At 31.8% G+C, this 26538-nt stretch overlaps 1 protein-coding gene across 1 annotated transcript in view; it reads right to left on the reverse strand.

The window, feature by feature from the left end:
• The window catches only part of LOC129957254 (DNA-directed RNA polymerases I, II, and III subunit RPABC3-like), a 127382-nt gene that overhangs the window by 45337 nt on the left and 55507 nt on the right, over nucleotides 1-26538 (reverse strand). The window contains exons 2-3 of the mRNA XM_056069508.1: nucleotides 20659-20742; nucleotides 5753-5930 (exon numbers count right to left, since the gene is read on the reverse strand). Coding sequence (XP_055925483.1) covers nucleotides 5753-5930; nucleotides 20659-20742 — 262 coding nt within the window. The remainder of the gene's footprint in view (nucleotides 1-5752; nucleotides 5931-20658; nucleotides 20743-26538) is intronic.

Consider the following 26538-nt stretch of genomic DNA (forward strand, 5'->3'; position numbering starts at 1 on the left):
CGGTAGTTATATGAAATATATGTTCAGTTATGCAATGCCACGTCAAATCATTGCAAAACAGTGCCCCATGTTTGAGAAAGAAAGCACAGATATTGACGATACCGGCATTGAAAGCGATAAAAAATTATCACCTACTGCTGGGTGAATTCTCCGATCGCTGCTGGGGTGAATGACACTGGACGAGCTTTCTTTGTGGAAGACATTGAAAAACTTATGCCAAGCCTCGATTAATGTTTAAAGGATGAAAGTAATTACGTTGAAAAGGTTAAAACGTAATTATGTTGTTTGCATTATTTTGTATTGGAAATTTAGTATAAAAATAAAATTATCATAAATTTCGATCCTACTTTGTTTTCCTAAGTAGTTAAACAAACTTTTTGATTAACCCTTGTATATGAAAATCATAAAAAACTTTATTTCAACATGCACTAAAAAACATTAAGAAATACCACGGTAAGATTAAGAATATTCAGAAGATAAATATGGAATCCTTCGTATGCAATTAAGTCAAATCCGAAAGCAAAGAATCGTTTCGTTAAAAGAAGATTTTCAGATTCAGAACTAGGTGAAAAAGATGATGAGATCGAGATTGATGAGGAATATTGGAATCTTCCAAGAACACAGATCATTTTCGAGAAATATATGAGCTGAGAAACCGATATCATGATTTCAGTTTTATGCAAATTTATGAATTAATAGAACACAAATTGCTTGATGCTAACTTTAAATGATTACATAGAAGCTATTCCACCTTCCTTTAAACACATAAACGGATTTCATTAATAGTGAAAAGCACTGATGAACTTAATTTCATTAATAATGCAGCGTTTAATACTCATACGCAAACCGCGCTTAAACTTCTATCCGCAAGCACGGCGTATAAAAGTCGCAAACCTTATAAAACATGTACTATAGTATATGCATCATATAAAATTGGAAACGTATGAGTTATATAAGTATATGTTATATAAGATATATAACAGCGATTTTCTCCCATACTTATAATAAATGTTTAATTTTAAACTTTAATTCATGTTTTTAAAATTCTGTAGTAGAATACTCACACTGCCTCATAAAACGAGGGGGAGTGATCTCACAAAAAATTTCTCGCATACTCTCTAATAAACTTATTATGCCAAAGAACGCCTTACATGGCACTGGCATACAGCGTAACGAAATATTACATTTTGGCATGAATTAGCATTTTCTCTGAATGTATCGTGCCAATCATGGCGAGCAATTTGGCGATTAATCTCTGGCATGCGGTTTTTAGAAACTAGAAATTGAATTTATTCTTTAGACACATTTTTACCAACCGATTGAAACAATATTTGGCACAAAAATCCCATGCTAAATTCGATATATTTAAGTCATCACATTTTATGAATTATCACGTTTCTGAAAATACAGACCTACAGACAGCCAACATCAAGCTGGATTTGGTTTAAATTTTGACAGTCTACACTATAGATGTTAAATCTGTGTACCGAATTTTACCTATCCAGCTCTCTTCATTTTGTAATTATCCTGTTAACTTATATTCAAATAACCGGGCAGACGAATTTCTCTAAACAGACTTTACACAAAATTTGACAGAAATCTGCAAATTTAGTGTAAACACCACTTACCGAATTTCATCCATCTAGATCAAAAAAGTTTTTGAGTTATCCCTGTCACAGACGAATATTTTCTAAAAATGTGTTTTTCGAACTCGGGGTGATCTAAAACGTGGAGATTCTTCAAAATCTCGAGTTCGAATTTTCTGACGATTACTATACTTCCTCTACACTATGTATACGAGAAAGTAAAAATAATAATATTCATTTTAAATGAATTTATTTGCACCAATAACATTACAATTGTAATAACCAAAACTGCCAGTTAAAATTTCGATGATACTCTTTTCATTTATACGTCAGCCTCTTGAAAGACCAGCAATGCTTGAATAAACGGTGCCTTACTGTATTTAGCAGCTTATAAACGCTGTCACTGTTTCTTCAAAGGCAAACTTTCCCGAAACTCATTTCTAACTTATTTAATTTAACTTTTGGCACTTTCCCACAAGAGGACAATAACCCATTATCATGAGGATCGAATACGCGTATAATAGTTAAAACATTCAAGGGGAAGAATAATTGATCCAGTTTCGTTATAGCAACGACAGACATTCTAGAACTGAAAGTCACGAGGTAAAAATGGGAAAACTTCCATAGCGACTTTCATAGTTTACATCACAGGAGAAGAAATTGCTTTGGATATTACAATATATACAATATTTAAAATAATCTATCCTGCTGTAAGCTCTATTTGAAACTCTATGTCCATTTGGGATGAATAATTTTAATATCATTTTATTATTATCATCTGAAACTTTTGTGAATTCAAGAGTAAAAAAAACAGTCCGATTTTTTTTAGGTAAATCTAGGCCATTTAAAAACTGTTACATATTTAGCTATAGTTAATTGACAATATATATGTTATATATTTTGAAGAATACATAGAAACCCAACAACTTTAACTTAACCAACGAGTTTTTTTAAAAAAAATTAATTCATATTTCCTAATCGAAAGAAGAAGAAAAATTACCCCAAAATTCGACTGTTAAATAAGCGAAAATAATTAACACGAAGAACATATAAATATCGTTTGGCATAATCTTAATATAAATAACTCACTGTGGCCGTATGTATATGCATTTTCCTTACCTTCTCCTAAACAATTGGATTGAATTCAAACAAATTTTGTACCTTCATTATATAAAGACATTAGAAAGAACACTAACTATTTAATTAATTAAACACTAACAAAAATTTTTTAAAGCATTTTCAAAAAAAAAAAAAAAAAAAAAAAAATGGCGGTAAAGAAGTTAAAATTTCTATTTCATCTTAATTCCTTTTTTTTTATTTGTTTTTTTAGTGGTTTAATCATGCTTAAAACTAAGTTTCGATCAAGCACGCAAACGAAAATAACTCTTCTTATAAAATAAATCTCTTATTATTTATAAATAACTTACAAAAATTGCCGTATTATTATAACAAATAATAATTTATGGAAAAAATTAGTCATCGACAATTTTTAAAAATCGTCTGGTTCAACAGACATTCTTATTAAAATAAACGATACAGATTTTAAGCGATAAAAAGATTTTATATTTTAAAATATTTAATGCAAAAGTAATTTTTAAGTTAAAAATATTACAAATCAGAGGATTTTAATCCCTAGCAAAGCCGGATGTATCAACTAATCATAGAAAAGTACAATTAGACATTTTTTAATATCAAAAATATGGAAACGAATTCTGTTTGCGTCAAGAAACGAATTTTAGAAAGAAAATAAATGTAGCGTATTTGCAAAAGAAAGTAATATTTCTCTCTGGTAAGTACCACTAAAATTCGTGAAGTTAAGCCAAACTTTCAAAATATTAAATCCAATAAACCATTCAAGCACATTTTATTTTATTTAATAGATTTCAAAGAGTTGCTTCTGAAAAGCAAAAAATGGCAAAGGAAATGGGACATATATCTCATCACCTAATCCTTATTTGCTTTCAACGTGGATGAAAGCTGCGATAGGGGCATGGAGTTTCATGAAAGAATGTTCTAGTATTCATGACCAAACAATTTTCTTTAAAATACACCTCACAAAACTATGAACGGATTTTGGAATAGGTTTTTGTAACCTCTTTAAGCCCAAAAATGTTGTGCCAAATTATGCTAGTGTTGGACGCAAACCAAAATTCATAGAACCGTCAACAACAGGTTGGAAAACAAAAACAGTTTCTTCTATTGCCCTATAAATTTTGCAGCGACATGAAACATTGAAATAAAAGTCAGTCGCACAAATAAATTAAGTAATATACAGTTACACGTTTCTCCACCTCTTTCCTATGGATGAACATAAATTGCGATTAAGAAAGTTACACATGAAAATTCTTTTTCTGCTCAAATTAAGTTTATTTTTACTTTGCTTAAAGATACAATAATAAAATAACTATAGTTTCATTATTTATTTCCAATGTTACTACAAACGCAATTCTAATTATTAAATATAAATTAAAGAAATAAAAAAAGAGTTTAAAAACATTGGCAATCTTTCTTTCATGAAGCATAAACAGGATTTCAACTAATTTATAATATATTTGCCCTCATCATAAAATTAATATATCTACTTCTTAAAAATTAAGAATCATTAGTTTTCCAATAAAATTTTTGCAAAGTAACATTTTTTGAGAAAGTTTAATAATTTTTGGTGTACATTGACATTATTTTTATGACAAATAAGATGGCAACATTACAATGTTTTACCTGATTTCTTAGTTGATGTTTTAAAACAAAATTCATTTTCGAAAACGCATTTTCAAGAAAAAGTACGACGAGTTTTCAAAAAAAAAAAAAAAAAAACTTTGCTTACATTTAATGCATTATTCTGTTTAAATAAAATATTTATTAATATCGGAAAATCGACAGGATGCCATTCCCTTATGCAGCCAAAAGCTTACTCTAATATCAAGCTATCAAGTACAGACGACACACTAAAAATGAAAGATTTAAGAAACTTATTACACAAACAGAATCTGCATATGAAATTTTTCACCAAATAAGACACAATAGTATAATTTACTACGAGACTAGCTTCACGAAGTACCTGAACAAACCAATTTCAGAAATAATTATTCAAAAATGATACCGAAATTTCAAATTCATTTCCGATCAAATATTTCATAATCCATCCATCATTTCGAATTCCAAAATCTATCAAATACAGTACTAAAAAAATACGCAATCGATTTTAAATGCTCATTAACATGAATGCAGTTTTACAATTGGAAACTAATAATTTTTTAAAAATGAATTTCAGATTCACTATCTTAAGTTGAACACAAGGATATAGTTTATTGTGTGATACTGAAACCGATTCCAAGTTGAAGTTGGCATTCAGCTGTTAATTTTGACGAAATGAATTGATCTTTGAAAAATATAGCATTAGATCTTTGCCTGTACTAATATACAATCTTTTGCTTGCAAGTAGCTTTATTATCCCTTTTCCGTAAATGAATGTAATTTGAAGATACAGAATTTTAGCAAAATTTGATTTCCACTGAAATGCAATAAAGCATCCATATTAATAGAGGTTTATAGCAGTACTTGAAGATAAACCGGGCTTGTGGTGATTATATCAATACATTGTATACAGAAAAACAAATGTAAAATGGAGAATCTTAAAAATTTAAAGAGGCTGTTTAAGGGGGAAAACATTTAAATTGTAAGTGATAAATTACAATAAGAAAATTTCTTTAAATTACAGAACTTAATTTTAATTTGAGAGAGGGAGCTTCTAGAGAAAGAAAAAGATCAACTAGAATCGAATCCTTGTATATTGTAACTGAATAAGTTATATTTTTTAGAATCCTAACTGATTGATATCGTTAATTTAGTTGCCCTGGCACAATTAAAGTTGTCCTATGGGATACTCTGATCAATACCGAATGGACTCATCAGGGCTAAGAACAGACATCCTTACTCGACTGTGGTCGAAGCAAAATTTAAACTGAATTTCACATGGTATCGACGCTTCTTTTTAAAAACAAAACACAAAACTTTGGCCACAGTGAGTCTCCACTGAATTTGCCCACAAGATCACGGACTACAGGCAGCAAGAGGAATATAAAAAGGTTAAAGCAATGTGTCCTTATCGAAGAAACAGGATCTACAGAAAAAGACACTCATCGGACAGGAAAGAGATAATAACTCACAGCCTGGACGCTTCCTGAACAGCGTCGTCCCCCTCGATACGGTAGATCTTGCCGTAGCAGACGTACTCGAAGGCGTCGGCCCGGGAGGGGCCCGAATCCAGAATGGAGTAGTACTCGCCGTCGTCCGGCTGTCCGCTTTCCTTCAGGGTGGACGCGATCACCAGCCGGAACTTGTCACCTGCACATTACAAATGAATAAATATATAAGACAATACAAATGAATAAATATATAAGACAATACAAATGAATAAATATACAGGCTGGACACTCATTATTTGTGAAAAGAGAAAGAGTTTATGATGCGTCATTATAAAATCGGACAAGAGCGCACAATATAAGATAGGGATATGCACAAAGTTTACTTTTTCTATTAGCTTCTATTTATATTTCCTATGCCCAGTCAGTATATATGTTCTTGGCATAAGTTACTGAATATTCTTACGGCGAACTAAATGCAGTAAGTACTGGTCTTATGAAGCGGGGAGATCAACTGGAAACAATAATAGCCTCCCTTGTTTCCAGTTAAATGGATACACATTAAGCCTTGTGTACCTACTTGGTACACAATAAGCAGAAAAAATATATAGTTATTTAAACGATATGGTCTTAATGTCTGACAATTTGATGGAATTATGGACATGAGTTTAAGTCTAAGCGATTTGATTTATATTAAAAATAATCAATATACCCAGCTATTTTCCAAAACAATTGAATAATAAATGAATAAATACTTTTATATGAAAAGTACTTGAGATATTAAAGATGTTGTAGAATTCTTAAATAAAAAAAAACTTATTTATCGCAAAAACAATAAAATTCTATTTTGAAAAAACTGAAATTCGCGTTTCCGCAGTAATGAATCGTGGCTGAATTCCTTTTCAAATCAGTAAACAATTTAGTCTTTTTTAATTGAAGAAATTCACCAATAGTAATTTTTATAGGGAATGAAATTCGTTGTTTACCCTTTTAAAGCAAAAAAGAAAAGAAAAAAAAATCTTAGCTGATAGGCGAAACGGAAATACCATAATGATATTTTTATTTTCCAGGGGAAAATATAGTAATCGGATAGAACGCTCGACTAAGCTGAAATGCCCCCCCCCCCGCTCCTATTATTGTAAAAATATTAAACATTTAATTTTTTCATAGAATTCGACATTATTTTAATCAGATTACTACTATTAATTGATGCCAACTATGTAAAGATTTTATAATAAAGCTATAATAACCGAATTTAAAATTAAATAAAGGTTAATTTTCTGAAAAAAAAAAGTGTGAACCAACTCCATAAAAAGTATGACATCAAAAATATAACAATTTTGCAGATTGTTTGTTAGAGTTTTCTTTTCTGGTATCTCGCCGAGATATCAATCTTGGACTAATACAGTCTAAGATTGATATCTTGTTTCCCTGTCTACATTAACAGGTTTGTTTTAAAATTTAAAATACAATCTTCAAAACTCCTGAATGCTTTTAAATAAATGCCAAAATAATGCATTAGCCGGTGGAAAATAAGAATTCATCGTCTCTAGTTTTTTAAACACATATGAGGAAGATAATTATCGTTTTCAATTATTCATCTTTCAAATAAGAGCAGAAAATAACGTTTTATGATACAAATTAAGATTTTATTATTTGATTTTTCAACTATATTGAAAACCCAGCATGAATGGTTTCCTCAAAAATTCACACATACTCTCTACTAAAGGGATTATCCCCTTCCAACTGCCTAAAAATTTCAACTTTCAGACCGTGAATGGATAGAGTGTTCAGAATTTTGTTTTCAGAGTTCCACACATGAGAATTATGAGCTTCGTAGTATAGTAAAGAAACCGACATTTACAGTTACATTAATTTTATTTCCGTTTTTCTTTTAACTCATTTTATAATTTTTTGAAAATATTTAAAAAAAATACTTGTCAGTGTTTTAGTTATTGCGTAAATACACATGCACATTGTAATGTTACCAGAAACATTCCTTCTTGGGTGAGCTATTCGTTTCTATAATCTCGAGTAAAATTTTTTAATAACAAAAATAAAGACAGACGAATCAAACCTAAAACAATATCTTGTTTTGATGTTTCAAACTAGAGGTTCGACTCCTAATTTTTTAAAAACCCGTTATTACTTTAATACCTTAAATTACATTAACATCCGTTTCAAAACAATAATAGGCCTATTCTAAGTCGGACCTTTAAATTCGGAATCGTGGTCAGATGACCAGAATGGCATCTGAGTCAACATCTCTTTCTCAAATTTCAAAGTTTCAACAACATGAGTACTTTATTATAATCAGAATATTTAAATACATATAAGATCACAAATATATGTTCTTGAAGCATTCTATAAAAATTGATAAGGAAAATCGATTATAGTAAGCAGATACATTCTTTGAGTATAAAAAATTGGAAATGATCAATCGCATTATAATTTATAATACTGGAGAAAAAAAAGAATACCCTTCACAAGAATAGCAAAAAGTTTGTTTCACATTCATCTGATCACGATACTAAATAAAAAGAGCAAGAAACCATTAACAATGAAGTAAAAACACCACCTAATAAAGATGAAGGACTTGTTTGCATATAAAGATAGGATAATTTACCCTTTCACAAAATAATTGGTTTCTATTACCAGTGTTTTGTACCTGACATTTCATATTACTCAATGTCATTAGCAAATCACTTGAATAATTCACACTACCCAGACATTCGGGAAAAAATAAAATATAGTTTAAAACATTTTCAAAGAACATAACATAAGAAAGTCTATCTTTAATTTAAAGCTTTGTATTATATTAGCATCGTTTCGCGACCAGTTTGCACGCCCAGATTATTGACTTTTTAGAGAATGATGGGATAATACAGAATGCTTAAAAAAGAATTGCAATGGGTTACTTGATACAACTGAAAGGCATGCATTTAATTGATTCACTCGATTAGAAATTACTGAAGTGCAAATTAGAAAATGTAATATACTAAGAAATAAAAACGGAAGTGAAAGTCCTGTTTCAGAGGCCATGTCCAAAGGAGGTAAATTTTAAATCTTAACTTGAATACTGGAATAAGCATGCGAAATGAGTGTTTTGATGAATGAGTTTGAATTCTATCATAATATCGTTTCAGATTGAAAATCAGAGTAAAATTCTTTTATAATATTAAAAATGGAGAAAAAAAAAATGTATGGAAACGAAATTAATTTAAGACCAAGCAAAAACCATTTTTGTGAGATAATAGTTTTGGAAGGTACGAATATCAATCTGACGACTATTAAGCCTATTTTCACGCTTCGATTAAATTTTGTTAGATGCTTGTTTTTTCTATCATCATGACTTCTTTTACATATTCTTTTCCCTGACAAAATAGAGTTTTTGGTAACACGGCAAGCCTTCATCCGATTTATTCTAATCTTTTTTTGCAGCTTCACTCATTATTATTGCACGAAGAGTTGAATTAAGTGCAAGTGTAAAAACTTTTAATGAAGCAATCTGAAACGTTTATATGACACTTTGTTCACTTTTGACTGTTGCCATTCGATAATAAGTAAAAAGTGCGATTTTTGTGCCGCTACATTAGCATTTCAAATATAGAGATTACTCGCTAAACATTTACATTCACATAGATGGCAATATTTCAATTTGTATCAGAATGAGAGCCTGCGAAGTTTAAAAAGTAAAACTAACTGCTATGTTTTGGAATTTGAAGTATTGTTACGCTAAGCAATGATAATTCCAAGAAATTTTTTGACCTTTCATTGAATTCATCAATTTCATAAAAAGTGGAATTAAACTATTAGAAAATAAGTAATAAATTATAACAGGATTATTACTGATTTTAAACCATTAACTAATTTTTCATTTGCTTTCATTTTTTGCTCTATGTCAGGAAATATTTATGAGCAATAATTCCTTCATTATAAGGCTGTGAATTAGATTCCCATAACAAAGTGATAGTGTGATAATGGTTCTAACTTCTTCATATCTACTATGACATCCTTGTTACAACTCCACCCGCAACATGCAATCCGTTTGAAAAAAAAAAAAAACAAAAACAAAAAAAAACAAAAAAAAAAAAAAAAAAAAACAAAAAAAAAAAAAAACGAAAAAAAAAAACCACGGGTGTTTTTTTTTTTTTTTTTTTTGCATTTCTATATTTAAAAAAAAGTTAAAAAAAGTTTTATAGAATGCAAGTAATTGTAAGACTCAATATGTGAAGAAACAAATTATCATTAAAAAATCATACAGCTCGAAAGCAAATTCTTTTTGACGATAGCAACTAAATTTTGAATCTTGTAGCTTTTCTCCACAAAAGGAATCAATATATATATATATAAAACTCTAATATACGACGCACAAAAATAACTCTTATTACATATTGTCGAATGGCAACAGTCAATTGTAAACAAATCACTATACGAACATTTTAGACTACTTCATTGAACGATTTTATAGCTGCATTTAATTCAATATTTCGCATATTATTAGAAATGCTTTCGATAAGACTCACAAAAAATTATTCACTCAGGGGTAAAAGGAAGGGGGGGGGGAAATCAAGAAATATGTGTCAAAGTTTAATCTAAGACGAAAATAGACTTCAATCAAAACATGTAATCACGCGTCTCTCTCACTATCAAAATTAATTTTTAAAAGTGATTTTTTACAATAATTCCGAAATACTTTTTTCACTACCGCTTTTATTTCGTTTTTTTATTAATTTACACACCCTATAATTTATTTCGGCTTATTCAATTAAATTCATGTTTTTTTTATTTTCTCGTATAAGTAGTATACAGAAAGAAGAGTAATCATTAAAAAATTCGAACTCGAAATTTTGAACGAATCTCCGCGTTTGAGATGTTCATGAGTTTGAAAAACACTTTTTTGGAAAATGACCGTCCGTCTACTTGTCTGTGACAAAGATAACTCAAACTCGTTTGGAGATAGGCGATTGAAATTTAGTATACGATTTCGCTTATCAAATCTGCAGATTTCCACCGAATTTTGAATCAAATCTATTCAGAGGAAGTTCGTCTGTCCGGCTATTCGAATATATGTTAACAAGATGGAGATGATTCAGAGCCAAATGGATAAAATTCTGTACAGAGATTTAACATACGTAGTGTTAACACGTGTCAAAAATTGAGCCAAATTCTACGACTGATTGATTGTCTGTTGGTCTGTTCTTCTAGAAACATGTAAACGCGATAATTCAAAAATGCAATGACTTAAATACATCAAATATGCTATGGGATTTTGTGACTGCAAGTGCAGTTTATGTCAAATCTTGTTTTAATCAGTCGAAAAAAACGTGTCTAAAGCACGAATTCGATTTTCGGATACTATTAACAGTATACCAGGGATTAATAGCCAAAAAAAACTCACCAAGGTTGACACTATAGAGTAAGTAGGAATGCCGAATTCAACCAAAAGTTAATATTTCGTAACCATTTTTGAAAAACATATGCAATACAAATTAATATTTAACAGCCAAAAAAAAAAAAAAAAAGTCAATAATTTGGGCGAACAAGTGGGTCGACAAAGGCTACTATCGTACAAAAACTCACAAATAAATTTTAAAAATAATGACCAGCTTTCCTTAGTTTATGAGAAAATCTGTCATCAGTTAACATCTAGGAATTGAAAATTCTAAGAAAATTCGGTACTCAGCCCAAGGAATACAAATATACCTATTCCGCAACGAAATGATTCCTCCTTTTTAAGCTTAATAGTTTCAACTTTACGGCTTCAACAATAACTCGTTACTTTTATTGATAACAATCATCTTATTTTCAGCTTAATAACAAGCTTAAAATAAACGAACATTAAATCATGATTGATATAAGCACTGGAACTGAAAGATGACGAAATTTTCCATCCATTGACTCAAAGAATGGCGATTTCAGAATTCCATATTTGCTTTTTTAAGAAAATTAGAGAAATGCAGATATTACCTGTTAACAATTTATTCTGTGGTTCTCTGGTTTTTCCCATCTCTATTTCTTAATAGAGCCATAAGTGGGAAAATGGGATGACATATTTTGAACTCCCAAGTTAACGTGAATTCGCCGCCATTTCAAACCGATACATTTCATAGCATTCTTCATACAAGCGAACTCCAGTACACTTCACTTCTCTTAGAATAATATGTTGCTAACACTTACCATAAATATTGAATAGTATCATTTAAACTTGAAATTACCACGCTATTTCACATAGCAAGCATAGGATCAGTAATTTCATCATTCCGACTGACTTTTCCTTCCAATTAAAATGATCCAAATTCCATCTTATCATCCCATGACTCTAATCTGGTTATATTACAAAAATAGCAGCGGACGAGAACCAATAAGGAAGCTTCTTTATATCAAATTTCACCGGAATTAAAAGTCATAGCTGGAAATAGCCAACCAATGAAAGTGCCAGCTACAACATAGTTACGCCTCTTACTAAATTTTGAGTTTAACGTCTCGAACCGGATCTGGGCTAAGTGGGAAATTCGGAAAGATTCTCCGAACTTCGGAAGTATGAGTAAAAATGGATTTTTTCACGTATAAATTATGATTACTTAAATGCACTTTATTTCTTAAATTATTTAATGAATTCGTGCATTCTGGTGCCAATAAAATTCAACAGTACGTTTTAATTGGTAATGTCACTTTTCATGTTTATAAACAGGATCAAAAATTTAGTGTTATCAATGCCGCAAATTATGTCTAACATAAATCCTTCGGGAAATAAATACAATAATACAAGAAATAAATACCCATTGTCGAGCCGAACACAATTTTGATATTAAAATATTCGGATACGACAGCTTAAAAAAATGAAACAAAATTTTTCAACATTTAAGGTTTCAGTCAACATTTAAGGGGGGAAAATATATAGTACAAAAAAATATTTGAGAAAATCACAAATTTCCCGTTTTTTTACAAACATTCAATCAAAAATAAATGACCGGGATGGCATATACTTCAGTATATATAATCAATAACGGATACAAATTAAAGTTTAGGAATAACTCAAAATTCTTGCAAATTACAAGAGTTTGAGGGTAAAATCTCTTATATTTATGTGGAATTTTGATCTTTTTGTCTGATTTTAATAATCTAATATATAAAAATCTCCTGTCACGGTGTTTGTGTTCGTATTCTTCCGAAACGGATCGAACGATTTTTATGAAATTCTTTATGTGTATTTGGTAGGTATGAGAATAGTTCGTAAAGAATACTTCATAAAGCTAGGTAATTAGGGTGTCCCTATCCCGTCATTCCATTCAACGTACGCTAATGAGATCAACGTTTGCATGAAATCATCGCCACTGTGGCGAAATGTTGAAAAAGTCCAGCTAAAAATAAACATGCGAGTCCAAATGCTACAAGATCCATCTGCTGACATTCTCGGGCCAATTGTTAGATATCGGCGATGGAAAAGTTGATGTCTATAAAAATACTGGATGCATAAAACTGCCCACTCATTTCTGTACTATCGTTGATTCGCAAAATGCTATCATTGACCGCATATTTCCCGATGCACGCACACAATACATAAATCATGCGTGGCCGGCAGAAAGAGCCATTTTTGGATAATTCCAAAAAATGTGGACGTCGACGATTTAAACTTTAAGATAAAGCAGTCGTTACCAGGCGACTTGGTATCATACAGTTTGCAATGCTAACGAAGTTGTAAATTATCCAACAGAGTTTTTGAACTCACTGGATTTCCTAGGCATGTCACCACACGTTCTTCGACTGAAAGTTGGATCTCCGGTTATTTTACTTCGGAATTTGAAGCCCCCCACGACTGTGCAATAGCACGCGATTGGTCATTAAAATTTTGATGGAAAACGTTATCGAAGCCAGCATTTTGAATGGCCAATTCCAAGTAGAAAATGTTTTGCTGCCACGAATTCCAATGATTCTCACAGACGTGCCAACTGAATTCAAACGCGTTCAATTTCCTATTAGATTGGCATTCGCAATGACAGTCAATAAGTCGCAAAACCAAACGATGTCTATTTGCAGTTTAGATTTGGGCACACCATGTTTTTCTTACGGACAATTATACGTGGCATGTTCTCGCGTGGACAAACCATCGAGCTTATTTGTGTTGGCTAAAGACGGACTGACAAAAAATATCGTACACTCAATTGCTCTTCGAAATGAAAATTGATTTTTTTTATTTCATTTTTATACTTTAGGTTAAAAGATATATTACTTTTTTCACTTTACGTTTAACTTTTAAGAGATCAAACAATGTATATGTTCGTTACGTTAATAAAATACATTGTATTTAAAAAAATAAATGTTTTTTTTTTTTTTTATCGGCGATCATCGTCTACAGCGCTCCATTCCCCTTTCTGTCATAGATCCCATCCCCACGCACTTACAATACATTCATTATTTTTTAATTAACCACCAAAATATTCACTAGAAATAATTTATATGGCAGAACAACGTTTGCCGGGTCAGCTAGTAGTTGTATATTTTCATAACAGCGCTCACATTTAGTTCAAATGTATGCCAAACTGTTGACTGGTATTTTTTAATTGTATATTTTAAGAACGGCGTTGAAAAATTAAAATTTTTGGAAAGATCACATTTCGAGAAAAAGAGGCTTAAAGTTTTTGTTTCTAATTTTCAATGAGACGAAAAATTAATTTTCACAGAAAAGAGATCTTGCTTCAAAACTTTCTAGATTGGAAGTCCATTCCGAGTGTTTCTTGAATGCAATTCATTTTTTTTAGAAAAAAATTTTCTTTGTCTTTTTCTTCACTTCAACAAGTGTGTATTGTGATCTGTTATGCATCTGGTGTGAATATATTTCGTAATTTCTTCATTCTAATTTTTTAATTTAAAAATGTATGTATCCTAACTTGGAGAAACTGTAATTAAGCAATTTGTCCTAAGTACGATTTAAATGATTTTTAATCGTTTATTGTCAAAAATTACATAACCAAGATATTTCGGTGATTCAGAATCCACTAAATTTACAACAATGCCACAAAAAAAAAAAAATCGCAATGAAAATATTCTGAAATAATATCTAGTATATAGTGAAAGAAATGAAACCGGAAAAGACACATTTTTTGAATAATCAACATAAAAATGATGATACAAGTTCTCATTCTTTTACAGTTGCCTTTTCAGCTGTTATGTTCTATTCAAATGTCTTTAATTTCATTTCTAATCATCGAAGATATAAAATTAAACCAGAGGGAATGGTCTCCCCAAAACTTTCTCGCATACTCTCTAATACATTTGTCATGACAGAGAGCGCCTTACATGGCATTGGCGTACTAAGTATTGATAGTTATTACAGAGTGCGGCAAAAAAAAAAAAAAAAAAAAAAAAAATCGGACAAAGTTATTACATCATAGAATAGAAGTTAATTAATTCCTTTTAAATTTTTGTTCGTTTCTTTTTTGTCTACCACTTCAATTATAACATATTTTATAATGTATCTTTTACTTTACATGTTGATTTTTGGCTTTTTTAGAATTCCAAGCAAAAGATACGCTATTTTACAGTTATTCAAGCAAGGAAAATGAACACTATAAAGTCATTCGTTTGCTTAATGTGCCTCGGCAAACAGTGTCTAATGCAATCTATCGTTTTAAAGAGCTTGGTAATGATGGTTAAAGTCCAGGAAGTGAACAGGAACGCATGGCGAACACTTTCAATAGCATAAGGTTATCAAAAAGTGAGTTCAATGAAATTCGAGGGTTTTCCTGAGAAAGATCATCCGTGAACTGCGAATAAGGGACTGATCAGCGTAACGAATGGCAAAGACAGAGCTTGGATTGAATCCTTAGAAGTTCCAAAATGCCTCACTGAACAAAACAAACTCGTGCGGCTCCAAAGACGCCGATAACTTTTGATACGGGCCACAAGTCAGCGCTGAAAGAGATTCCTTTTCACTAATGAGAAGCTCTTTACCGTCCAACAAACTCATAACTCCTAGAACTATAGGAGCTAGTCTGTAGACGCTCTAAGCACTTCAGTAAGAGTTGAACATCTCAAAAATCAAAAGTCGGTCATGGTCTGAGGCGGAATTTGCGCAGGCGGCAAAACACATCTGGCTAGTGTGTATGAGGGCTTTAAAATAAATTAAAAAATGTACAATTGGAATATTCTAGAAGCTTTTGCATTTCCATGGTTCAAAACAAACTTCGACAACGAAAAGTGGTGCAAGACGCATTTTCCGGATGTGATATCATTTGGAGATTGGACACAAATACTCGCCGAATCTCAATCCCTTGGATTACATTGTATGATCCATTTTTGAGTCTAGGGCTTGCACTAAACCACACAAAAGTTTGGACTCTCTAAAGCAAACGCTTCGGTGGGAATAGGATAGATTAAAGGTAGAAGACTTGCGGAAACATTGCTGAGAATCTCAATAAGCGTATAGGTATCCATATTGCTGCAAAACGTGGCCACTTTGAAATCAATTAAATTTAATCATTAGTAAAAGCCTACTATTATTATTACTTGTTATATTTTGTTAATTTATTTATTTCTAATCAAGTTATGTTAAAAATTATTTATCCGGATTTTTCTACCGCATCCTGTAAATATTAACTTTTGGCGTGAATTCATCCTTTTTCTGAATCCATCGTATCATCATTGGCGAGTTATTTGGCGATTAATCCATGGCATGCGGTTAGTAATATCCAGTTAAAAAGCGGTTAATAGTATAATATGCGTTTCAGATATGCTTTTCTCAACCAAATAAAATAAAATTTGACACAAAACTGCACTTGTAGTCACAAAATCCCACACCAAATTTGATATATTTAAGTTATTGTGATTATTCAATTATTTTGAATTATCGCGTTTACATGTTTTAAAAGTATAAACTGACAGACATTCAACTAGTAGTTCGACTTGACTCAAACTTTGATAGGTGTCTACACTATAGATGTTAAATCTGTATACCAAATCTTATCTATCTAGCTCTCTTCGTTTTGTAGTCATCATGTAAACTTATATTCGAACAACCGAACTTCCTCTGAAATGATTTTACTCAAAACTTCATAAAAATCTACAAGTTTGATGCAAAGAAAGTATATCAAATTTCATTCGTTTATCTTAAAGCATTTTTGAATTATCTTTGTCACAGGCGGACATTTTCCAAAAATGCCTTTTTTGAACTCAGGGTGGTCAAAAACGTGGAGATTCATCAAAATCTCGAGTTCGAATTGTTTGACGATTGCTATACTTTCTCTATAGTATATATATTAGAAAGTAAAGGAAAATAAGATTTTAGATAAATATTTTTTAAAAAAAAATAATAATCATGATTTTCGATCAAAAGCGTGTTTTCAAAATAAGCGTATACTTAACTGTTTCCATTTCATTTGAAACTATTCGCTGGAATTTCACTAATATGTGGTACGTTAAGATGCCCCCATTGAATATTTGATGGCATCGACGCTAGTCAGAAGTTGTCAACAACTGAAAGAATATTGATCGACTGACAACGAAGCCAGAGAAGTCGCATAAATTGTAAAAGCAGTCGGACGGCGGAGGATTTTCAGGTAAGGAAGAAAGAAATAGAAAAGAAATAATCGAAAGGGCGAATGAAAACTGGATGATCCTCTGATACTTGTAATGACAGTGGAAGAGAAGATACAACGTCTTTTACTTGCAAGAAACAAAATGAATTGTCAAAAAAAAAAAAAAAAAAAAAAAGCGAAAGAATTATCTGATTTGCAGTATATCTTGATCCAAAAGAAGAAAGAAGAAAACATGTTACAAAATAAGTTATGACAGGGGGAAAAAAATCTCCGAAAGTTTAAGAGAATTATGTCAGATATGTTAAATTATACATATTTTCAGAATTTGAAAATTATGACTTGAGATTTTGATAAATCACCATGTTTTAGATTTTTCCAAGTTCAAAAAGCAGATTTCCGTCAGTTTGCGACAGACAATTCAAAAACGATTTGAGTCAGACGGCTGAAATCTCGTATACGGTCTTTACACCGAATTTGCCGGCGCCTGGCCTAGGGTAGCGCGTCTTCCTCGTGATATGGGCGTCCCGGGTTCGAGTCCTGTTTCGAGCATGGTTGTTCCTTACCATGTGTCCTATCTTTTGAAGTGTGTATAGAGCCCCCCTCCCCTAAGTAAGCGAGGGTGTGAGTGTCATCTTCATGTGAGCTAAAATCAGACTTCTGCCTCCGGGTGCTCAGGGCAGAAGCTACTGCAACCATCTCTTGGACTTGGTTTGAATTGGTGTTACATCCAAGGGGGATAAGCAACAATAACAACACCAAATTTTCCGATTTCTATCAAATTTTAAGCAAAATCTGCCCAGAGAAAATCCGTCTGCTCCAATATAAATTCATACGATAACTACAAAACGATGAGAGCTAAATAGATAAGATCTGGTACACAAATTTAATAACTATAGTGTATAAACCTGCCAATTTTTGTGTCAAATCCTACAACGGATTGAGTGTATGTCGGTTTATACTTAAAGAAATAAATAAACGTGATAATTCAAAAACACAATGACTTAAATTTATCAAATTTGGCATTTTTTTTCTTCTTACAAGTGCAGTTTTGTGTAAAATTTTTTGTTCCAATTTAATAAAGAAAATCAAGCCTGAAATAAAAATTCGTTTTTTGGATATTATTAACGCATGCCAGCGATTAATCACTAAATGACTAGCCTAGGAAACACGATAGATTCAGTAAAAATGCTAAATTCACGCGAAAAAACATTTCATAAGTATTGTACCCCAATGCCATATAAGGCGTCCTCTGGCATGAAAAATTTATTAAAGAGTATCCGAGAAAGTTTTGGGTGAAATCACAACTTCCATTTTCCTTTGTAAGTGAACTTTGCGAGATGCGATTTTAGTTCAATGTTTTAATGACATAATCCCCTCTATCTGGCAAATTTTAGTATAACTAATTCTTAATGGTCTAATTAGGGCAGTTTCAAAAATCAGATTGATTCCAGAGCAATTCTGCAGAGGTCTATCGTCTAAAGTGGATTTCTAACTCAAAACATACGTGGACAAAGAGGAATTTGTATTTTAGATTCGATTTTCAATAAATTGAAATGGTCATTATAAAATCATTTCGCTTATCTGAAAATAGATTAAATTTTGTGAGAATAATAGATGGTATAATTAAATGTTTATCTCTTGTATATGACTAAATGATATGCCCGCGTGGCTTTGGACTAAAATTCTGAATGTAAAAGTTACTTTTGAATAAAATATTAAAACAAACAAAATACAGGGTGGTCAAAAAAAAAAAAAACTTCCCCTATATATGAAACCCTAGCGGCCTATCCGATCAACCAATCGAACCAAAATTTCAGACATGGTTGTTTGAAGATATGCGCTGGAGATTGTGATGATTCTAAACAACGCAGAGCTCACGGTTACGGTTACAGTGAGAGAATTTCGAAATTTTCGAATGGCAACACCCACTTTTTCCTTGCGCAAATTGATCAGCGTATTGAAAAACCACAAATGGTGTTGGAACGATTAGTATGTGACGAAAATTAGCGGCGTAAAGCATTTACAAAGAAGAGCATTATAAAGGACTAAAGACAACACAGAGAGGAAGAGCTTTGACGCACCTTGCATAATTCACAGGGTTAAACAGTAGCAACGAAATGTCATTAGTGACATTGTATGGATGCAAGATGGGGCTCCTCCACACGTCACCCGATGTGTCGACAACACTTTGTGTTGCAACAACACTTTGGTGATAGAGTCATCTCTCATAACTTTGCGGTTTCGTGGCCACCGCGATCCCCCGACCACACTTCTATGGATTTCTGCTTCTTGGGCTATCTGAAATCTAAGGTGTACACGCCTGGCCCACGAGATGTGTCAGAATTGCAAGATGTCATAACACGTGTGAAGTTATGCAGATCCCTTCTTTCATGTTACGTTCGATATTGTTGTCCACAATCTTCCGAATGTAATGCGTTGTCGCCTGCGAAGGCGAATACGTTGAAAACCTGTAATTATAACTTTCCACTCCAATAAAAGCTTTTTTTTCTTTCCTCTCTGTATTGTCATTAGTCCTTTATAATGCTCTTCTTTGCAAATGCTTTACGCCGGCAATTTTCGTCACACGTTAATCGTTCCAACGTCATTTGTGGTTTTTCAATACGCTGATCAATTTGAGCAAGGAAAAAGTGGGTGTTGCCATTCGAAAATTTCGAAATTCTCTCACTGTAACCATAACCGTGAGCTCTGCGTTGTTTAGAATCACCACAATCTCCAGCGCATACCTTCAAACAACCATGTCTGAAATTTTGGTTCGATTGTTTGAGCGGATAGGCCGCTAGGGTTTCATATATAGGGGAAGTTTTTTTTGACCACCCTGTATTTTGATGGTTTTAAATCTTTATCGTCTGCATTTAATTAATTAAGATTATTTATTGAGCCTAGACGATTTTTAAAAACCCCCGATAACCAATTTTCCCCATAAGTTATTAATTTTTGTTAGTAGAACAAATTTTGTTCACAAATAGTGAACACCGTCTTCGTTTAAGTGTTTAAAGCACGATCAACGATCAAACCATTACTTTAGAGCCAATAACAGCACTGCCAAAAGATGCGTTGAAATTAAAATAAAAAATTGTTAATTTCTAATTAAATGAATATTTAATTAATTTTTATATTTTGAAATGTTGACAGTATTCTTCCTCATGTTTTCATGTATAACAAATACATGTCAATACTTCCTCATGTATAACAAATACATGTAAGGTGAGTAAAATGTGGTTGAATTCGGCTCAATTGTTTCGGTAGGGATTAGGAAAATGCATACATTGCAACAATAATTTTTATTTACACTAAGATTATTTCTATTTGCCAGGTTAATACTCAAATTTTCGAAATGGTTAAAACACAAAAATAAGTGATACGAGCACTCACCTAGATCCATGGGATATGCCTGAGTGTTGACATCCAGGATCAGGTCCATTTTAAACGACTCACTTTCACAATGCAGCCGGCTGACTATGAAAAGAAAAGAAAAAAGCAATTACATTCAGTGATTTCATTTTAACTAGCAAGGTCTTTCAATCAATAAATTAATATTCTAATACAATAACAAAGAAAACCATTAACAATAAGCAAGGTTAAAATGTAAGTATTAAACAGAAGCATTTCAAACATTGATATTTCTTTCCACCAAGGGTGACATTTAACCAAAGAAAACGAATGCGTACTAAAACAGACAAATACTGAATAGTTTCTGGAATACTGGACAGTAATACAGTTTTCCCTGGAACAATAGGGGAGTAAAATCATAATTAAACGATAGTTAACGAAAAAAGAAAAAAAGCAAATCAATAGGAAAAAGATTAGAAATTTGAAGAAAGAATATGCGGAGGGGGTATTTAATCTATGATTAGAGCAGCTCGAACATCGCCAAACAAAATAAAAGTAATACTTGTTATCCCCCCCCCATTGCACTGTGATCGAGTTTGGGCGTCTTTTAAGAATGATTGACTCACAAATCCAACCAATATATCTTCAGCTTATTATTCATTTTTCTGCTTTCTCGCTTTGTTTGTTTTTATTATATATATATATATATATATATATATATATATATATATATATATATATATATATATATATATATATTTAGGTTAATCATTGGAACTCTAAATGATGACAATTAACCAGATTTTAAATCACACCCTCCAACACTGGTTACCCGCTCATCAGTAGCACTTACCGATATATAACATACAAAGTAGCATAAACAAATTAGTGAAATATAGATATTTCTAAAGAATTTAATTTATTCAATTCTAAAGTAATTTCGTTTAAAAGACAAGATTGATTTTTCATTGCTGTTAAAATGTCACTTCCATGTTTCGTAAGTGATTACCTCTGATATTAAGAAGATTTAAAAGATAAAACCGTCTGTTCAATTCAATATCCTTTTTAACCATAACCATATCGGATAACTATGAGAACTGAATTGGAATGGTATTAATTTCTAAATAATTGCTTCGTTCAGCTGAAAGCGATTCTTCTTCTTCGCGTGGGCGGATTCTGAGCGAGATAGGTCCTTCTGTAAGGTTTCTCCCGATAAACTAATCCTGTTAGAAGCCCCTGCATCCGCAGACTCTCTTTATTTTTTTAAACGTCTCTCTGGCTTTTGTTTCAGTGTGTGAGGGCGTTTTCCAATTGATTACCATTTTTGCGTCTCCTGTGCATGAAATTGAAGTGGTTATTATTCCTTTTGAAACATGAATTATATTTGTATCTTCATTTAAAAATATGTTCTTTAGAAATCATATTTTATTTCATTTCGTCTCGAAAAATATCGTAGGTGTTTAAATGTGTCTGCTTTTAATCTTTGTAATATTTTAATCTTATTTTTCATTATCAGACATTTTAAAGAGTGTCTCAAAATTAAAACAAGATTTAAATTTGCCACCATTCGTGAAGTAAAGTGTTTGGAGCCTATTAAAAAACACACACACATTTGGTAGCTGATAATTTCGGGTTAGTAAAAATAGAGCGTTACACAATAGATCAACTTGCTAACACAAAATTTGAATTAAATAAAGAACAGTTTTTTCTTTAAATTGTTATATTTTATTAAATCGTAAAGTACATAGGATTGGGTTATGTATGGAATAAACATATGACAAATGGCCTCCGCGAATTTGCTGGCACATACGCGTTCTTTGTCGAAATTTTCCACGACCATTTTGCATAAATGTGGCTGAATTTCATTGAATTTCCTCCTTCAATGCACGCGTGCTTGTAGGCTTGTTAATATAGACCTTTGACTTCAAATAGCCACAAAAAAAAAAAAATCCAATGGTGTTAAATAATACGATCTAAGGGCCAATTCTCAAATTTTCGAACTGTGGCCGCCAGACTTTCATTATTTTTGAAATATTATTCAACAATGAAAACACATTGTTCTATCCATTTTTACTAACCCTAAACTATCAGTTAAGTTTTTTAATAGGATTGCCAACACTTCACTGCACGAATGGTGTAAATTCAAATCCTGCGTTGATTTTGGGACTCCCTTTATAATTATTCTTATATTCTCATGCGATAAACATTTAGTGCGTCAGAATGTCTATATATTTATAATAATAAGGAAAACCAAAGTACCAGTCTTCCACCCCCAACTACTGGTCTGATTCCTTCAATTTTTGTTTCAGATGAAAACTCGTTTCATTTAGATACGCCATTAGTGGTCGCTTGTCCATCATTTTCGAGAAATATCGTAAAATAATATCTTGATACAACTCACAACCTTAATAATCGGACCGATTTCGCCTATTTTCTGCTTGATGCCTTACGATTATTGTACAAGTATAATTAAAAATAATAATTTCATTTGCTGCGATTCATGCTGTAGTTTATCTTTGGTCGACATATCGTGGACAAACAACTACTCGCCGAAGGTGGCTAGTTTTAATTTAAAATGTTTAAACCAAGCATATTATCTGTAGATAGCGCGATGCATGATGTAGCAATATCTCTGAACGATCTATTGTTAGACCATTAAAATTAATTACTCCCAAGTACTTTTGTTTTATCACTAGAAACATAGATTTGTATTCAATTTTGGATAAAAATCTCTAGTGGGTTGATTGCTTTTTGATCTACCCATTCGTGCATACTTGAATGCGGCAGTTCAAAACACATGAGGCTAAATAATTAAAATTTGATATATAGTTTTTGGTACTCGACTTATAGATAGATATCAAATTGTAAACTATGTATCAATTAGGAATTCGAATCCTAATGGAGTTATTGGGAAATGCGGGGATTATTGATCCAATGTCCGTTAGATCTGCCTGTAAAGCTATCTTCCTTAGCAGGAGATTCCTTATGCAGCGAAGCAATAAAACAAATTCATAACAATATAAAATATTAAAAGATTGGTAATTTGTAATAACTATGTTTTACCAAGTAAATTCTATTATATTTTGAACAATATGATCTCCCCGCCCCCAGTGTGATCAGTCTTTTTGGGGGGTTTATTAAAATCGCATCATCATTTGTGGTTTCATATCTTCATCTCTATTAATGGTATCTACCTTTCACCATCGTCATTTAATTTTAAATTTCTACATTATAGCGATAGTTTAATGCAAAACAATATGCATACTAAATGCATTGACGGTTCTTCTATTAGGTTCGTTGAATTGTAGCACTCCCCGATATAAATATTTGAAAAAGATTTTTTCATTTTTCATACCCTCCAACAGCCACGGAATTTCGTAGTTACTACGCAAAGTATTTGAAAACTACAGAAGTATAGAGAAAAATTACGGAAAACTACAAAAAACGCCGATAAGTTCTTTTACCCGAATCTTCGCTCACAGCTGCGCGGATAGAGAAAGTGCTTTAGTTCAGACTCTATGGAAAATGGAAGCATAAAAATGGATTCTATGCGTGGGCAATATAAAATGATTTCTTACTTTTATGCAGCATAAAAAGTACTGGCACCTGCAAGGGATCTGAACAATAAACGTTGAAATTTTAATTTTTCACTTAATTTTTTAGTTAATTTGCACAGAAAAATTACTTTTTTACTTTCTCGTATATGTAGTATAGAGAAAGCGTTGTAATCAGCAAAAACACAAACTCGATATTTTGATGAATCTCCATGTTCCATGACTTCCATGAGTTTAAAAAACACACTTCTGAAAAATGTCCGTCTGTTTATCTCTGATAAAGATAACTCAAAAACACCTTGAGTTAGACGGTTGAAATTTGGTATACGATGTTTACATCGAATTTGTAGATTTCTATCAAATTTGGAGTAATATCTATTCAGATGAAGTCTGTCTGTCTGTCTGTTCGAATATATTTAACACGATAACTACAAAATGAAAAGAGCTAGAGAGATACAAGAATTAGTATCTATAATGTAGACATTTTTCAAATTTTGTGCCGAATCTAACAAGGGGTAGACTATCTGTCTGTTTGTATTTTCAGAAACATATAGACGTGATAACTCAAAGACGCAGTGACTTAAATATATCGAATTTGATATGGGATTTCTTTTGTCTACAAGTGCAATTTTGTGTAAAATATTTGTCTCACTTTAGTAGAAAAATCATGCCTGAATTAAAAATTCGTTTTTAGAATATTATTAACGCATGTCAGGGATTAATCGCCTCATAACTCGCCAAGGAAGTAAAAATGCTAAATCAACGCCAAAAGTTAATATTTCGTAACTACTGAACATTAATGACATGTAAGGCATACTCTGACATGAGAAGTTTATCACAGAGTACGCAAGAAAGTTTTGGGAAGACCACGCCCACTAGTTTAACTACTGTCTTAGGAAATGGGTCGTTATTTATGTTTGAAATGTCACTGACTTTATGTTCCTGGTTTTCTCCTGTAAAGATCTCGACGTCTGTAACCATTATTTGAAATCAAGAACTGTTGTTTGCAATGAAGAATCATCATCTGCAATCAAGAGCCGTTTTCTAGCACCAGAACAACTACAAGCTATAACCTTTGATCTGCAATTCCAAAAACTGTTCGCGCAAGCAAAGTGTGGTTATTAGGCTTACGAAATTTCATTGTGATGCAGCATATGTATATAGGTTCCGCAATTTCCCAGCGAGTCTTACAGCTTGTAGAGTAGGGTCGGTCGTCGTGGGTTTGAACATTGATCCTATATTCCATAATAATGTGAAAAAGATAATTTCCGCCAATTTCTGAAAATATTAGTATCATATAATCATCCGCTGACATCTCGAACGTTGGGAAAAGTTAAAATATCTCTACCGTTTTGGTCGTCGTCTTTATCATACGAGAAATCCCAACTTCTCTTTTGGCGTCTCGCAACTAATACAGTTTTTTCTTTCTTTCTTTTTCTTAAATTACGGAATTGTAAACTTAGCATTTTTAAATGCTCAATTTTTGTAAATGTTAATGATTCTAAGGTCAGCAATTGTTATTATTTTATATTTAATCCGATTTCATAATTTAGTTTTGATTTGAATGTCCGTGAACAATTATACATTGCGAAGATCCTGCTGCAGGGAGACAAAACTTTTAATGTCATTATATATTTACTTCTAAAGAGTACTACAGATAACTTTTTTTTTTATTTCTCAAATAGTCTGCAGAAGAGCATGAGATATTTCCCTGGAATTTTGGTTATTTAATCTATGACAATCATACCCGAGTTTTACAAACAGGATAACAGCCTGCCTAGACAAGTACATCTTCTATTAGTTTCAGAATAAATAGTTAATCCTATCAGAAACCCACATTTTAATTGGTTGGAAGAAGAAAAATGTTTAAAATGCTAACTACCATAGAAGTCATTTGATTAGCAAAACGAACATGCTTTGAGTTTCGATATAAATTAATGATAAATTTAGATTTTTAAGAGATGAAAAATCTTATCTTTAATTTTTTAGCTAAATGTACATTAGTCCCCCCCCTTTTTTTTTGTAAAGCTGGAATATGCATTTTTTAAATTATCCTTTCGATTAACTCAATCGAAAATGTTATGCAAATATACAATTTTGGTGTCATAACCATAATATTAAATCTTGTTGTATCTTTGATTTACACAGATCAAGCGGGGAACCAAGACAAGATGACGATGTTAACAATTGATCAAGTTAACAGATTTATTTTTCACTTTCTCGCTTTCGAATTATAGAGAAAGTATTGTATTTGACAAAAAAAAAAAAAAAAAAAAAAAAAAAAAAAACTCGAAAAGAATCTAAAAAAAACGAATCTTTTATGTTTTAGACCCCTTCCCCCTCCAGAATTCGAAAAATATTTTTTTGG

The sequence above is a fragment of the Argiope bruennichi genome, chromosome 11 (assembly GCF_947563725.1).
Source record: "Argiope bruennichi chromosome 11, qqArgBrue1.1, whole genome shotgun sequence".
Lineage (NCBI taxonomy): Eukaryota > Metazoa > Arthropoda > Arachnida > Araneae > Araneidae > Argiope > Argiope bruennichi.